General features: G+C 34.9%; 1 protein-coding gene across 1 annotated transcript in view; it reads right to left on the bottom strand.

The window, feature by feature from the left end:
* MRPS9 (mitochondrial ribosomal protein S9) overlaps positions 1 to 13,677 on the bottom strand; it is a 27,310-nt gene extending 13,633 nt beyond the window's left edge. The window contains exons 1-4 of the mRNA XM_017737152.1: positions 13,474 to 13,677; positions 4,973 to 5,035; positions 4,852 to 4,882; positions 2,470 to 2,549 (exon numbers count right to left, since the gene is read on the bottom strand). Coding sequence (XP_017592641.1) covers positions 2,470 to 2,549; positions 4,852 to 4,882; positions 4,973 to 5,035; positions 13,474 to 13,653 — 354 coding nt within the window. The 5' untranslated portion in view covers positions 13,654 to 13,677. The remainder of the gene's footprint in view (positions 1 to 2,469; positions 2,550 to 4,851; positions 4,883 to 4,972; positions 5,036 to 13,473) is intronic.
* Positions 13,678 to 14,126: the final 449 nt, after the last annotated feature.

Here is a 14,126-nt window from a genome sequence, read left to right as displayed (position 1 = left end):
AAACTTTATTCAACAAGCAGAACAAAGACAATAATGCATGTAACAAATATCTTGCATGATAGTTCATTTCATATTGAAAGCCAAACATGTATAGTGGCAATTATAATGCATTCAAAGATAGTTTCTTTTCAGTAAGTGGATAATACTATTTATTAGCACTAACTAAACAATAATGCTATGCCCAGTTATATGACTAAACAATAATAAAATTCAAGTTCCACACGAGCCTATGTAGCAATTAATAGCATACAAGTTTAAGCTAAATAATATGTTTATCCGGTTTATTAGATTTAATGTAGCAATTTAAAAGACATCCTCAAATGAGATTGATTACTTACACTAAGCTGTATTAACATACAACTCTTTTCTGGACAAATTAATTAGCTTTGAGACTTAAGAATACATTTTGTTAAATACACATTAGTTTAATAAGTGGTTAAAACAATGTTGGGAATTTCATGCAGATTTTGGCTTTTATTTGGCCGACTTAAAAAACCCCTGTTAAATCTCACTTAATGGATTTACATTTATAGAAGCCTATTTAATGAAAATATTCAGAAACACTTGAAGAACACTCAAGTATCCTATACTAATGAAAAATGCAATTGTCAAGGCCATTTGTTTGAAGGTGGTTGCCACACTCTCAGAAACAAAATGCGCACTATACTTTCAGAGATTTCCAAGGCAAGCTTGCATACTCTAACTGCTAGGTAGAGCTAAAAATAAACTTGTGCTTCTTGTAAAATTTGTAATTTCTTCATTATGATGGAATGCAACAAAACATCTTGCCCTTGGGTTGCTCTGTTTCAGCCAAAACAAATGCAAATGGCTTGTCAGATGACAGCTGTTTGATAAGGCTCCTCTACAAGACCTGCATGCTTTACTTTTTTCCGTGAAACTTGGGATGAAAGGCAGAAGGCAGGAAGAGAATTAATGTAGCATACAGTCTAAAGGCAATGCTACAACCGTGATTAAGTAGAAAAGTTAAAAGGCACAGATTTTCCACAGCCTTGCTGCGTGCAACCCATCCGTGTAACAAGTTGACAGGCCTAGCGCGTCAGCTCCATCATCCTCTCCGACAGCTAAAACGCAGCATTGCATCCCTTTTCAGAGAAAATTTGCGTCTGCACCATGAAGCGTTGTACATTATTTCTTAGCACTGCAGGGGGCTCAAGTCCATATGGAACCTTCACAAATATTACCACAGATCAAACCAGCGGCGTTTCGAGGCAGATTTGACATACCTATTTAAATGAACAGCAGGGGTCCTCGGGCTGCCTCGGGCTGTGCAGGAGAAAACCTCTGTGGAAAGCCTATGCTGCAGCTCCATTACTCAGCAAAGACACTCTCTACATTTATCATTCATTTCATTTCTGCCAGGGCAAGAAGCTCATTTGCCCAAGGTCAACAACAAAAAAAAAAAAAAAAAAGAAAAAAAGAAAAAAAAAGAAAAAAAAAGTGGGGGTGTTTTTTATTCTCCCAAAGAAATAAATGTACCTGACAAGAGGGGATTTTGTCCTTTGGGTACACAGAACGCAAATAAATATCAGATCATTCTAATAAAAACACTATACTCAGTAAAGCTGTGCACTGAAATTGTGATCATAAAGTTTGTTTTTCTGACAACTGACTAACCACAAAACTAACTTAAGACTATCTAATGAGGAAACAAAATCTGACATGAATATCCAATTAAATATTTCTGCATTATTACATTATACATTATTAATGCTTTTGTCTTCTATAAGTACATGTAAGAAACAGGAATGTCTTTCCATAGACTCTTCTAAAGATGAAGATAATGCTTTTGCCACTGATGGTCACAGATACGAAAGGTCTGTTCATAACCCATGTTAAGACTCAGGGTCTAGTGATGTTCTGTTAGATACAGCTTTTTTCATAAAGGTAAAAGATGCAGATCCTTTACTCCTGGAACCATATTAATCAGGAAAAGCCTTAAGTTTGCATGAATGGAACCATCTTAGAAAAATCAATTAAGCAGTTTAAATGCAAATTTTCTTCACACTAAATGTCAGCACAAATAACATTTCCTATAGCTTTGCCCTTCACAGAGGAAAAAAACCCTAGTTTTTATTCTACAGTGAACTTTGCTAGAACTAGCCATTTTTGTTGGATGTGCATTCTCCACTACTAATCTTTTGCTACCAACTAGATAGAGCTTACAAGAAAGTGTTCAGACTATTCAAAACCAGTCCATGGCCAAACCTGTTAAATGAATCAAAAATTAAAGGGAGAACTATTATGTAGTGTGTTCTCTTAAATGTGACATAAAAATGCTCATAATAATGAATATTGTGTCACAAAAATATACATTGCATTTAACTTCAGTGGTGATATTATGGCCTACTGTGAAGACGTAACTAAACTCAGGAGCTCCTGAGTGGCACCTCTAGAATAACATGCACTTGACTGGGAGCTGACATTATTTATTACAGATAACATACTTACATGCATTAATGAATAATATGACTGCTTGCCAGTATAAAAGAGGAAGTGAAATGGTCGGCCATCTTCTCCCCACTGGATTTCTACGGGAAGGCAAGATTAGACAAGCAAGCAATATACAATCACTAGAAAACAAATCCCTTGTATATAACTGCAGTTATAAATCTCTTTCATAATACTGATTGTCTTTTTAAATATTAAATTTAAAATTTAAATATTAAATTTAAATATTATATTTAAAGACATTTCACAGGTGTTCAATCTGCCTGGAAATCTTAATGATTTAGACAATATTTTTAAAAGCTTATCACCATCTGCAATTATAATCAAATATTTATCATTATAGTTGTAAATATCATTTTACATGAGGAAATCCCTCATGTACATCTTAAACTTTAAAAGACTGTATAGGTGGTATTGTAAATAAAAGCATACATTTTAGAGCAAAAAGAAGTACAAAGTAAGAGACAACTGAAATCTACATTGAAAAATGAAGGATGAAAGATTAGCAGCTCTGGAAAACAGTGCTACAAAAAAGAAGGTTTTTCTTACCATAATACATTTAAGCTAAACTAGGTATGTGTACAATTGCCTTTTGTGGCAACAACCGTATTCTGAACTTGGGTGATTTTAGAACTTGTTCATGTTATTACATTTGGCATATTTAAATACAAAGACCTACCCTATAGTTTACATAATTAGTTCAGCAAGAAAACAAATGTTCCATATTAATTCAGCACATCCAGTGTATTTTATTCATTACAAAATGTTACTTAAGGACAATAAATTTCAACTTTGGAGAAAAAAAAAAAAGCAAACTTATACAACATGACAAAGATCTCTTCCAAATAAAGAAAAATTACAAAAATAAAAACCTGAGAGCTTTTTACAAATTGGACTGTAGAGAAAGTCCCAGCCATTTTATCCAGTGAAGTTCAACTAAAGCTATCTATAAATTAAAGGCAAATATAAGACTCCAAAAACCTGTCTGATAAGCACTATATATACTGGACTGGAATATCAAGATATAATAGAGCAGAAGTTGAATGTAAAGATGCAAAACTTAGCAGAAGAGAAAGAATACAAGGGACTTTTACCCACATATACTACGAGTGGACTGCGTGATTTTCCATGTATGCAGCTGTGAAAGCATATTTTGTTGAAATTACTGTTCAGGGAACATTCTAAAGTATAAATTTAAGTTTTTGTACTTCAAAGTTATCAAAGACGCAATACATAGATAGGACAAAGCTGCCTTAAGAGATACTTATTGAAAATGTTATTTTTAGATGTAAATACAAAACTACACATTTATACTAATTTGTTCTTACAGTCCTCAGGATATAGCTAGCATTTCAAAGAATTCTTTAGTCCTGAAAGCATATAGAATAGTAGCTTAGTTCTTCCATAAAACAGCCTTTGGATTTTAAAACTGCTTAATGATTAACTCTCTCCTAACCTTTCAGTTTCTACTTTTTTACTTTACAATACAGGGAAGTTAAAAAATAAGGCATGATACCATTTGAAAGCTGAAATTTCAAGATTTCAGATAGTTTAGACAGCTTTCCAAAAGACAGAAAGTTCCTGAAAAAACAAGTATCATTCATTCCAGCAGCAAGAAAAAGGAAGGAAAATGTCAAGATTTTAATGATAATCAGAAGTGTTCATCTGGGACTTGACAGCTCAGTGAATGTAGAATTTCACACCCATGCTACTAGTTCATACCAAATGCTAGCAAAAAACGGACAACAGGTTTTGACATTATTTTTTAAATGTCCTATGTAAAATTAAATTGCTGATTTTAGTGAACTGACCAACGTACTGGCATATCACTGACAACTGGGACTTGTCTCAGGAGCAAAACCAAAGACAGTATGGACAGACGTACAGAGTTAGGACTTTTCACGTCAAAGAGCTGATTAGGAGAGTTTCTACTCTGCCTATTCTTTCAACAAACTCAAAACTGTAATTTCTAATTGTCTAGAGCAATAAAGTTACAAAGAAAACTTTTGGTTTAAAATAGTATTAATGAGTATTTTATGGAGGTGACAGACAGCTCTGACAAAAAACTACTGAATTTAACAAAAGGTTTTCCCATTACTTCAAGAGATTCTACACATCATTCCACTTATTGCTTATTTTTAAACAATGAAAAACATTTATCTTAGTCAGTTAATGCAGTTTCTGAGAAGATCAGTGGTATTCCGGAATAGACCAATAATTTTTATCCTAAAACACAAAGTATCAGAATAGACTTTTACTGCTCATGTCTTAGAAGTCATTAGGAACATAGAGAAAAGAGCCAATCCATAAAAATAAGAAATTCTCCATATGTAACAATTCTAATACTTAGAAATAATAAACTAAGTATCTAAGAACACTTACTTCTCTGCTCTGGAAAAACTTCAGTAGGATGCTGTAAATAAATAAACAAATATCAGCAAAAGGAAAAACTTACTCAAAATATCATGCTACAGTTATTCAGAAACGTAACAAGAAATCCTACCTTCATCATAGGTCTGGCTTGTTTGTCGAATAAGCCAGAAGGAAAGAGATAGGCAATAGCTCTCTGAAAACAAGAAAAAAGATCTTGTTACTTTTTTTCCCACAAAAGCATCATCAAAATGTTTCTTACAAACAAAAAATAGCAGAACTTTCGTACAGTAAGCAAGCAAATCAGTAAGAAAATATAACACATATGTGATGTGCTGCAAAGAAAAGCAGACGATTTCCTCTGGCATCCTCAGAAGAAGCAAAAACTCATTCTGAAGGCTGTACTCTGCTGCATCAGAATGAGTGAACTTTCTGCTGCCAGGTTTAGTTTTTATAGAATGCATTTATCACAACTTACCAGAACTACTCAAGTGCAAAGACCACCTTTATACACAGTGATTTTCCAGTAAAATTTCAAGTGCTGTGACTTCTAGAGGAAATCACAACACTTACCTATTTATCTTTCTGAAAATATCAGTGCTTGTTAACAGTGCCTACTGACAGACCAAGCATAGAAATTTTATTTAAAGCAACAGGAAAAAGCCAAATTTTAAACATTTGGAATCCCACTTCCTACAATTTCCAGACATAGTTTCCTCAAGTCTAAAAAGCCATGTTTGTTGCGGCAGTAATAGATACTTTACATAGCCTAAATAAGCATTTCACTGATCATTGCATTTGGAAACAACTGTGAATCACTAAAATCTTTGCTGAACTTGAACAAACTGCTCAGAGAAGAAAGACTCAAGTGACAACTTTTTTTTTTTCCCCTTGGATACCTAAAGGCTTGCTAAAATACTTTAGAAGAATGCATGACATTCATTACACACTCATTGTTTACCACTGTTTTCACTAAGTACGAGGTACATACTTTACCTTTTCTTAACCAATATTTACCACTATTTATGTGATGTATAAAACAAGCATTATTTGCCTCCAACAAAGTTTGTGTACCAATATTCCACATCATTCTGGCAAAATGTAAGGCAAAGCACCTTACAAAGCTAAACCCTATGACACCCATTTCTGTTACACATCATCCTACTCTCCCTCTGCATTTAATAATGCAAAAACATAGATTTGTCAGAGCTATTTATTTTCATTTGTTAAAAAAAACCAACAACAACAACAAAACAACAGAAAAAGCTAGCCACCAAAAGCTCCCAGATGTAGGAGTCTGGCAAGGGTAGCCAACTTCAGACAGTGGGTAGTAGAGCTTCAGACAGAAATCTTATGCTTGTACAGTAAAATGGACCAACCAAATAAACCCCTCTGGCAGTGGTCTCATTTATATTTCCATTAGACAGTACAGAAAAGTAGAATTACAATAAAATCTGAGTTTAAAATCTTCTCTCAAGAAGAATGGTTCTTTGTTACTTAGGCTACCTTAGGACTATTACTTGCTGATAATTTTTTCCATAGACTTGGGGCGGTTTGTCAGTGCTTCAACGGATTTAATACGTATGGAGAGTAAAAAGACCTAACCTATTACTTTCATTAATCCCCTACTGGCATTCTGAACAGAAATTTTCAGAATTCTGAAGCAAACAAAAGGCTCAACTTGGTTTTATAAAATGGTAATTTTGTTTCTCTTAGTGACTACTGTATTCCCATTTGTTAGTCAATGGGCATTTTATGCATACGCACAGTAGGTGAACACCTATTTATGAACAAATGGGGATTAATTATGATGACAAGAGAGAAATCTGCTGTGAGCCAAATGATGTTAAACCAACACCTTATATAATATATTAAAAGAAATTATTACAGGATCCTGAGACTGACTGTGTGTGTACTTAAGACATAATCTTTATACAAGCATTTCCAGAATCTCAGCCAAAACAGCTACTGTAACTATGGCACCTTAATAAATGCCAAATATAACAATTTAACATTTACAATTAAAAAAGTAGCTGCCATCTGAGACCTTCTACTTCTTCGAAAGTTTATTTTATTGCTAAGGGTATACTCATGCCTTTCACACTACAACACGAACACATCCTGTATTAAGAAATCCTAACATCTAACTCTCAGATCTCCACACAATAACTAACCAAATAAGAATGGTTCATTTTATAGGCTTATCTTTTTGTTGTTACAAAATGGAAAGAAATAGTCTTCCTGACTTCTCTCTTCTTATGGAAATGTAATTAAGGATGAACTATCCTGGAATGCAACAGACTCCAGTTCAACTTTATACAGAACTTTCTTCTTAATTTTACACAGCTAGGTCCTCAGGCTGTACTTTTTTACCAACTACATAGCAAGTCAGACAGCCTCCTGGGAGCTTCATCTACAGAAGCTGATTTTGTCTATGCAAATGCTTCATTTTTGTAGAAAAGAAATATTTAAAAAAAACCCTGTACTAGCAATATTAAAAGATGGTGGATCAATCTGAGGAATTACATCAGAATTAGTCCCTCCAAAGTGCAGCTGAAGCACATAACCATGAAATTATTTTCTTCAAATCTTTTTAAAATGTCTTCAGATATGGAACACAGGTTTCCTTTCAGGAATCTCCAGGTCTCAGACTAAAATTCCATAGAGAATTAACTGCACATTCTGCATTTTCCTGAACAGTAAAAGCAGGTGAATGTCTCTCTTAAAACTTTATAATCAAGGTGTAAATGCTAGCAGTAAAGTTCCCAAGAAACCTTTTAGTTTTAACTGCAGTTTCCCATTCCAGAAGTGGTTTTCACCTCAAGGGTCCTGGCCCATACCCTTTTTTTGGTGCTTGTTTGGACTTGAACTCCAGATTAAAGAAACTGCTGTGCTGAATATGAAGAACTACTTTCTCCCTGTCATCACGTCAGCTATATAAGATACATGCACTCCACTCAAGACTCCACAGGCTGCTGTTTCACATTCTATTTGTTAAATCACACTGTTGCCATTGTCTTTGGAAACAAACCACAACTTTCTAAAAACAAAACATCCATAATTATTTTCAGCAGAATCAGAATTAAAAATCCTGGTACCTAATAACACAACAGTGTTTCCAAAAATAATTACATAAATTACTTGAAAAAGGTGGAATGGGTACAATCTGCTTCTGCTATGAGTTACTAAAAAAAAATTTAGTCATATCTTTTAAGGATTTGAAACTCTTTGTTTTTAAATTTCACTGTTGATCCACACAGAGATAAAGAAAATACCCAGTAGTCTCATCTTTAAAAACAGCAGATCATAATGAACACGTCAGTAATAAGATAGTTTACATCTGACATTTCTTAAACTGCACAGTTGGTAAACTTAACTTTCCTGTACCAAACTAAAAGAAATCCTGTTATATCATCACTTTTTGAGGGACCAGAAGAGTCAATACACTGCCCACAGGACCAAAATGTCTTTCACTTGCAGCTCTAAGTTTGAATTCAAGCCAGTTGGAATAATGAGTACAACCTTCCATCCCTATTAAGAAAAAAAACCCCAAAACCAGAGAAATCCAAAAAAACCTATCCGGCAGTCCTTCAAACATGCAAACCAATTAATTATATAATCTGTCCAGCACTGCATGTGCTATGTTGTGCTCATTCAGAGTACCTGCCACACCCTCAACCTTTCCTCTTCCCTGTGTGGTGTTGCACATCCGGACCTCTGATCCTCCTTCCCTTCCTACCATCCCCCTACAAGCAAAGAAGTTTTGTTTGCTCACATGTCAGAGACTAAGTCTGAATCAAACAAATTCAGCTGGGTCAGTAAGAGTTACTTTTGGTTTTATTTCCTAATGTCTAAAGAAACTAAGAATTCAATACTTTAATTCAAATAGAGTTGACAAGAGTCATTTTGGGATAGGAGACTTCAACAGTTCAGGTCTTAAATTGATCTTGCCCAAGTGTCTTTCCACATTTTTATTGAAGCTTGAACACAAAACATTCCACTAATTCCCATTTGCAAAACATGTGCAAAAATAGTTATCTAAGTAACATCCACTGAGGAAAGATATTTTATGGAAAAGGAAAGAAGAAAGGAAAAAAAATTTAAAAAACCCAAACACCACCTCTACCCTTTGCAGCAGCACCCTTTTTGGCAGTGGACTCAAGAATCCAGCTCATTCCTTTTTAAATATATACGAAATTTTAATCATCAAAACACTGAAGTGAGAAGTGACACTTTATGCCATAACATTTTAATGAAACACCTGAGCAAAAGCTGTTTCAGCTTCTACTCCTCAACTTGATCACACGAGAGCCACTTCCCTTCTTAAACTGTGCCTCTTGAATCACATCATTTAGTCACTGTACTTCATCACCTCTCAGACCAAGATGTTTTCTGGAACAGCTGTTTTCCTGCTAACCACACTAGCAGTATTCTTTAACAGTTTTCAGCATCAAAAATCTAGAATACCTGGGGTAAACCCAGGAATGAATGAAATAAAAATGGGGCACAAAATGTTAACTCTGAAATATTTTTTTTATTTATTTAACAAGACAGAAAAGGTTAAGAACAAAACAAAAACACCAAAAAAGCCCACAAAAAAATCAGTGACACAACTAAGTTCATATTGCAAAACAAACCCCTCCTCTAACAACTAACTAGTAAAATTTATTGAAACCACCCCCATCACTGTACATCTAAAGCTGAATTCTAGCTTGTACAGAAAGTTTCAAGTTCAAAGTGACATAACATTTTAACTCTATCACTTGAAAAAAAACCAAAACAAGCAGAACAATCCACTGGCATTTTATGAAAAACCCCGCCTTCTTTTAATATTACATTATATTTATACTATGTAATCACTTTCAAAATGAAAATTAATGTCCTGTCATGAGCTTGCAGAGCAAAAAAAGCCCCAAAAAATCTGTTGAAAGAAACAGTTGTTATTTCTATCTTCATTTCATTTTTTCAAAATGAGGAACAGTATTAGAAAGGGTAAAAAAAAATGCAGCAGTCATCAGCTCAGATTGATGCAGAAATAAAAAAATACTGATGCAGAGTTTGCTTCCACTGTGAAAAAAAATTAAGAAGAGTTGAAAAAAGCATTCTAGCTTCCACTATTTAAATAAATCCAAAATCCATTATTTCTTGTAAGGACAATGCTGGACAAGACACTCTTCTTGCAGACAACAGGCAGTTCAGAAACACATTTTGTTCTGAATAACATTTGTGACATTTCGCATTTGCCAATATTCACTCATTTCTAACACTCTGTGTTGCTAAAATTTGAACGCTATTTAGAAATGAGATGTGCCGAGTCACCTTTAAAAGTAACTGAATACAAGCAGTTTTTCATGAAAGAAGCCTTAATTTTTTGAAAGAAACCTTATGAGGAATTAGGTTTTTCAACATTTAACCTTTTCACAGTTAACAATCTTACTGGTACTTTTCCAACAGTATACATACTAGTAAAGCATGTATTTTATATTCAAATTATTCCATCTGCTTGACAACAATCTATTAGATCATAAGACAGACAAAAAGCAAAAATGAACGCAGACCTTTAGCTTTGGAGTTTTACTAACTCTTACGGGTAAAGAGTGTTACTTTATGATGAGCTCGTATCTGGGAGAGCGTTTAGCGACTGCATAAAAATGAATAATAAAAATACCGGCATATAAATAGGTCATGAAACTTAAGATGCTCCTCTTGTATTAATCTTACTTAGATTTCTGGGCTTTAAAGTGGAATATCACAGAACTGACAGTGGAAAATGATTGTGGGCTGTTTACTACAACTGCAAGTTAAAAGTTAAATCACAAAATAAAAGGATTACAGACTCAAACGGGGAAAAGCACTAGGTCAGGACTGCAATCTCTATTAATTAGGTATCCCAGCTGGGCAGTGGGTATGCAGCTGTTAACTTGATCAATGACTTACCTAAATGTCATCTCTACTGATTCGCTTATAAATTACCAGCAAGTGAGACTAATGTACAGGTGCTAATTTATTTAAACTGTTCTCTGCAGTTCTACATAGCTTTATAAACTGCATCTGGCACCTAATGTTAGCTGTCAGTTGTACTTAGACATGCCTGTCCTAACGACTCTGTTCATTAGAAATGAGCACAAATTATGAAATATAGTGAAAAATGATACATCAAATGGAATGGGCAAAGCAAATCAATTAGAAAAACTTCATAGCACATATTCACACATAGGAGAATAAAACATCCTAGCTTCAGAGTAAGGTCTATAATACCAATTAAAAAGCAATTGGTAGACTTGTGCAGAGTTATATATCAATTTGCTGGATTTTTTTTTCTCCTCCAGAAATACTGTTGTAATGCACAGCTTAACTTTTCATTCCTAAATAAAAGCATCAGTAAGAGGCAATTCTGGTTCCACAACATCCGAGGATTAGCAAGTAAGTCAACTTATTTTTCCTGTTTTAAAACTTCACAAGGTTTAGCTTTTATGAAACTCTACCTAAACTCCAGTGAAGCACAGAATCCTAGGATGTCTACTTTTGAAATACACTGCAAAGACTGATTAACAGCAGAAGACATGGAGGTATATAAGCACTCATCAGAAAGAATTATTGCTGTTCAAAATGTAAAGCTTGGTAATTCTCCTGCCAGTGCTTAAGGAGCTTTTATATTTTTATAACAGAAATTTAATTATGCATAGCAGACACTATTACACACTCTAATTATTTCCCAACACCTGATGGAATATGAAGAAATCAAACATGTACTGCAGATCCTTGGTATCACCAAACAAAACACTACTCTTTAGGCTCTACTTCTCCATCTTTTCAGAAACAGTCTGCAAAGCAGTCCCATACTTGTCACCTGCACTGCATTTGTAAAAGCTGATTTCCAGAATGAACCTGCTTTTACTAATGGTGGAGTTTAGTTAATGTTGTGCAAATGACCGTAGCGCTATGGATTTATAAAGAAGAAACCACTACGTAAATAGGGTCATTTTGCATTTCTTGCAGTCTTGCTTTCTAGAAGCCTTCACCTTAGGCCCTATCAAGGAAGGAAGGAAGCCAGACTACAGATTAATGCATTCTCCTACCATTAACCTTTCAGGCAAACTGAACCATCAGCATCATCATTGTACTGTATTAACATGGGACATATTCTGGTGGTAGATTGGTGCATGCTTGCTTTACAAGAAAGTAACTCAAAAAAATAAAGATCATTAAAGGTAAGAAAAAAACCCCTGGAAAATACATGAAAAGGAAATGTTATAGTTTGCAGAGAAATAAAATAGCCAGTGTAAAGAAACAGCCTGATATTACTGCTGACCTCAATGAACACTTTTACTGTCGACTTTACCTACTTACACTGAGACTGGCAGGGTCTCTGCACTGGCACTTGTCTGTAGAAGGGCAGAGTGATACCCACATCTCTGCATGAAAGTAGATGCAGTATCAGTGCATAGCTTTGTACTCACAAAGCTTGATTTCCTACCTGAACTCAAGCTGCCTTTATGGATTTTATGACCTGATAAAACTCAAGTCTCATTTCAGCCTTTTTCTCAACAGGCCATTACTCTGGATCTCTCTACCTTGCTGCCTGGTTTCAGAACTTAGTTTTGAAGCCTGTCAAACATGTTTGAAATCAGCCTGTATCACAACCTACAGATTATTTCTTGGTGTAAGCACACTGTCAAGACCTCTCCAATGGACACAGCCATGCAGATGGAATTTTGCCACTGAGAGAGGCAACAAACAAATCTTGCTCTGAAAAACACTAAACCACGGACACCTCTTGCTTTGCACTTACCACATCACCTCCTCTAACCTAAGGGTCCTGCTGGCACACTGGGCTGCCTTGGCTACAGCAGTAGTGTTGCTGTTGTGCAAAGAAAACTTCAGCCATGAGACTTCACCTAAGAGTGAATGTCACCTAATGACATTTCTCCTTCCTACCTCTGATGTACGATAAACTAAGACAGAAATGACAGAAGTGAAGGCCAGCTGAGATGTAAAAAAAAAAAGAAAAATCCATGCAACAAAACATTTTTCTGAGTGAAATTGAGCTTATCTTTATATAAGCCTAAATGACAGAGAAAGAGGAGGCCACCCGTCTGCCAGTCATGAGAGGGAATGACAGTAAAACAACATGTTTGTAGATACTGATATGAGCTTAAAATCACATCCACATTAAATTCTCAAGCTAATCCACAGCATTGGTTATAAAATATCCTATAAAATTTAATATCCATTACCAGCAACTACAGCATCACACAAGAAAACCCTAAATATACACAGCAGGTCAAATTGTGAGTAAACATTTTGAAATGCTACATAAACCACTACAGTGCCTCTTACAACCTCAGATCAAGGGGATTATCCATTAGTACTTTTAAAAAGAACCTACTGTGCTTTAGCAAGATACAGCATACAGCTCTATACTGTGATGTCTGACCTCTCACATGGTAGCAGAGGTACAATCTCTATTCACAGTCACAGTTGCAATGTTTGCAATGCATAGTAGCATTCTTCCTTATTCTGACAGTTTGATTAAAATTCACAGAGAGCTGAGGGGCTCATGCTGAAGTAAAGTGCTTTCAATATCTGAAACTCTACAGTAAATTACTTCTCCAACAGAGCAACTGTACTTACATCAATATCCTCTTGGGTAAAAGTTTCTGGATCTTCTCCCATCATGTTGGCTAAATGTCTCTTTCCTAGGTTGAACTCTTCAATCTGTTTTTTAATAAATGCCTCTGTGTACTTTTCAGGTCCTGAGGCTCCTACATTTTTCCTCTGCACTGCTGTAGTGGCACAGATCAGCCTTAACATCTAACAAAAAAAAAGAAAAAAGAAAATAAAGTGAGAAATTTTACACTTCTGGAATAGTGAGCTCTAAATAAAATGAATACATGAATAGTATAGCAAGCTATTCATACCCATAACAAGATTCAACACATTACAGGAGTAAGTCAGGAAAAGCATTATTACTCATTAAACCATTTTCTTCCAATGGTTTAATGTTCATAAACAGATAAACACATTCTAAAAGCTTCACATTTTCACACATTACAATTAATTTAGATTTTTTTGATGGAAAGAAACATAGTATATCCTATATCAGGAACATCCAGCAAAAGCAAAGGACAGCACTGATCAACAGATCCCATCATAAAAGAAAACAAAAATCTATCAGCAAATAAGGTTTTGCCTTCACCTAGAAGGTATCCCACAACAAAGTATGGTAAGAATATGCAGGGCAGCTACCAAGTGGCTTTTCAGAAGCCACTAACCAAATACTGCTA

This window comes from Corvus brachyrhynchos, unplaced genomic scaffold, assembly GCF_000691975.1.
Source record: "Corvus brachyrhynchos isolate BGI_N302 unplaced genomic scaffold, ASM69197v1 scaffold83, whole genome shotgun sequence".
In the NCBI taxonomy this organism is placed as follows: domain Eukaryota; kingdom Metazoa; phylum Chordata; class Aves; order Passeriformes; family Corvidae; genus Corvus; species Corvus brachyrhynchos.
This window is presented reverse-complemented; position numbering and strand designations above follow the sequence as displayed.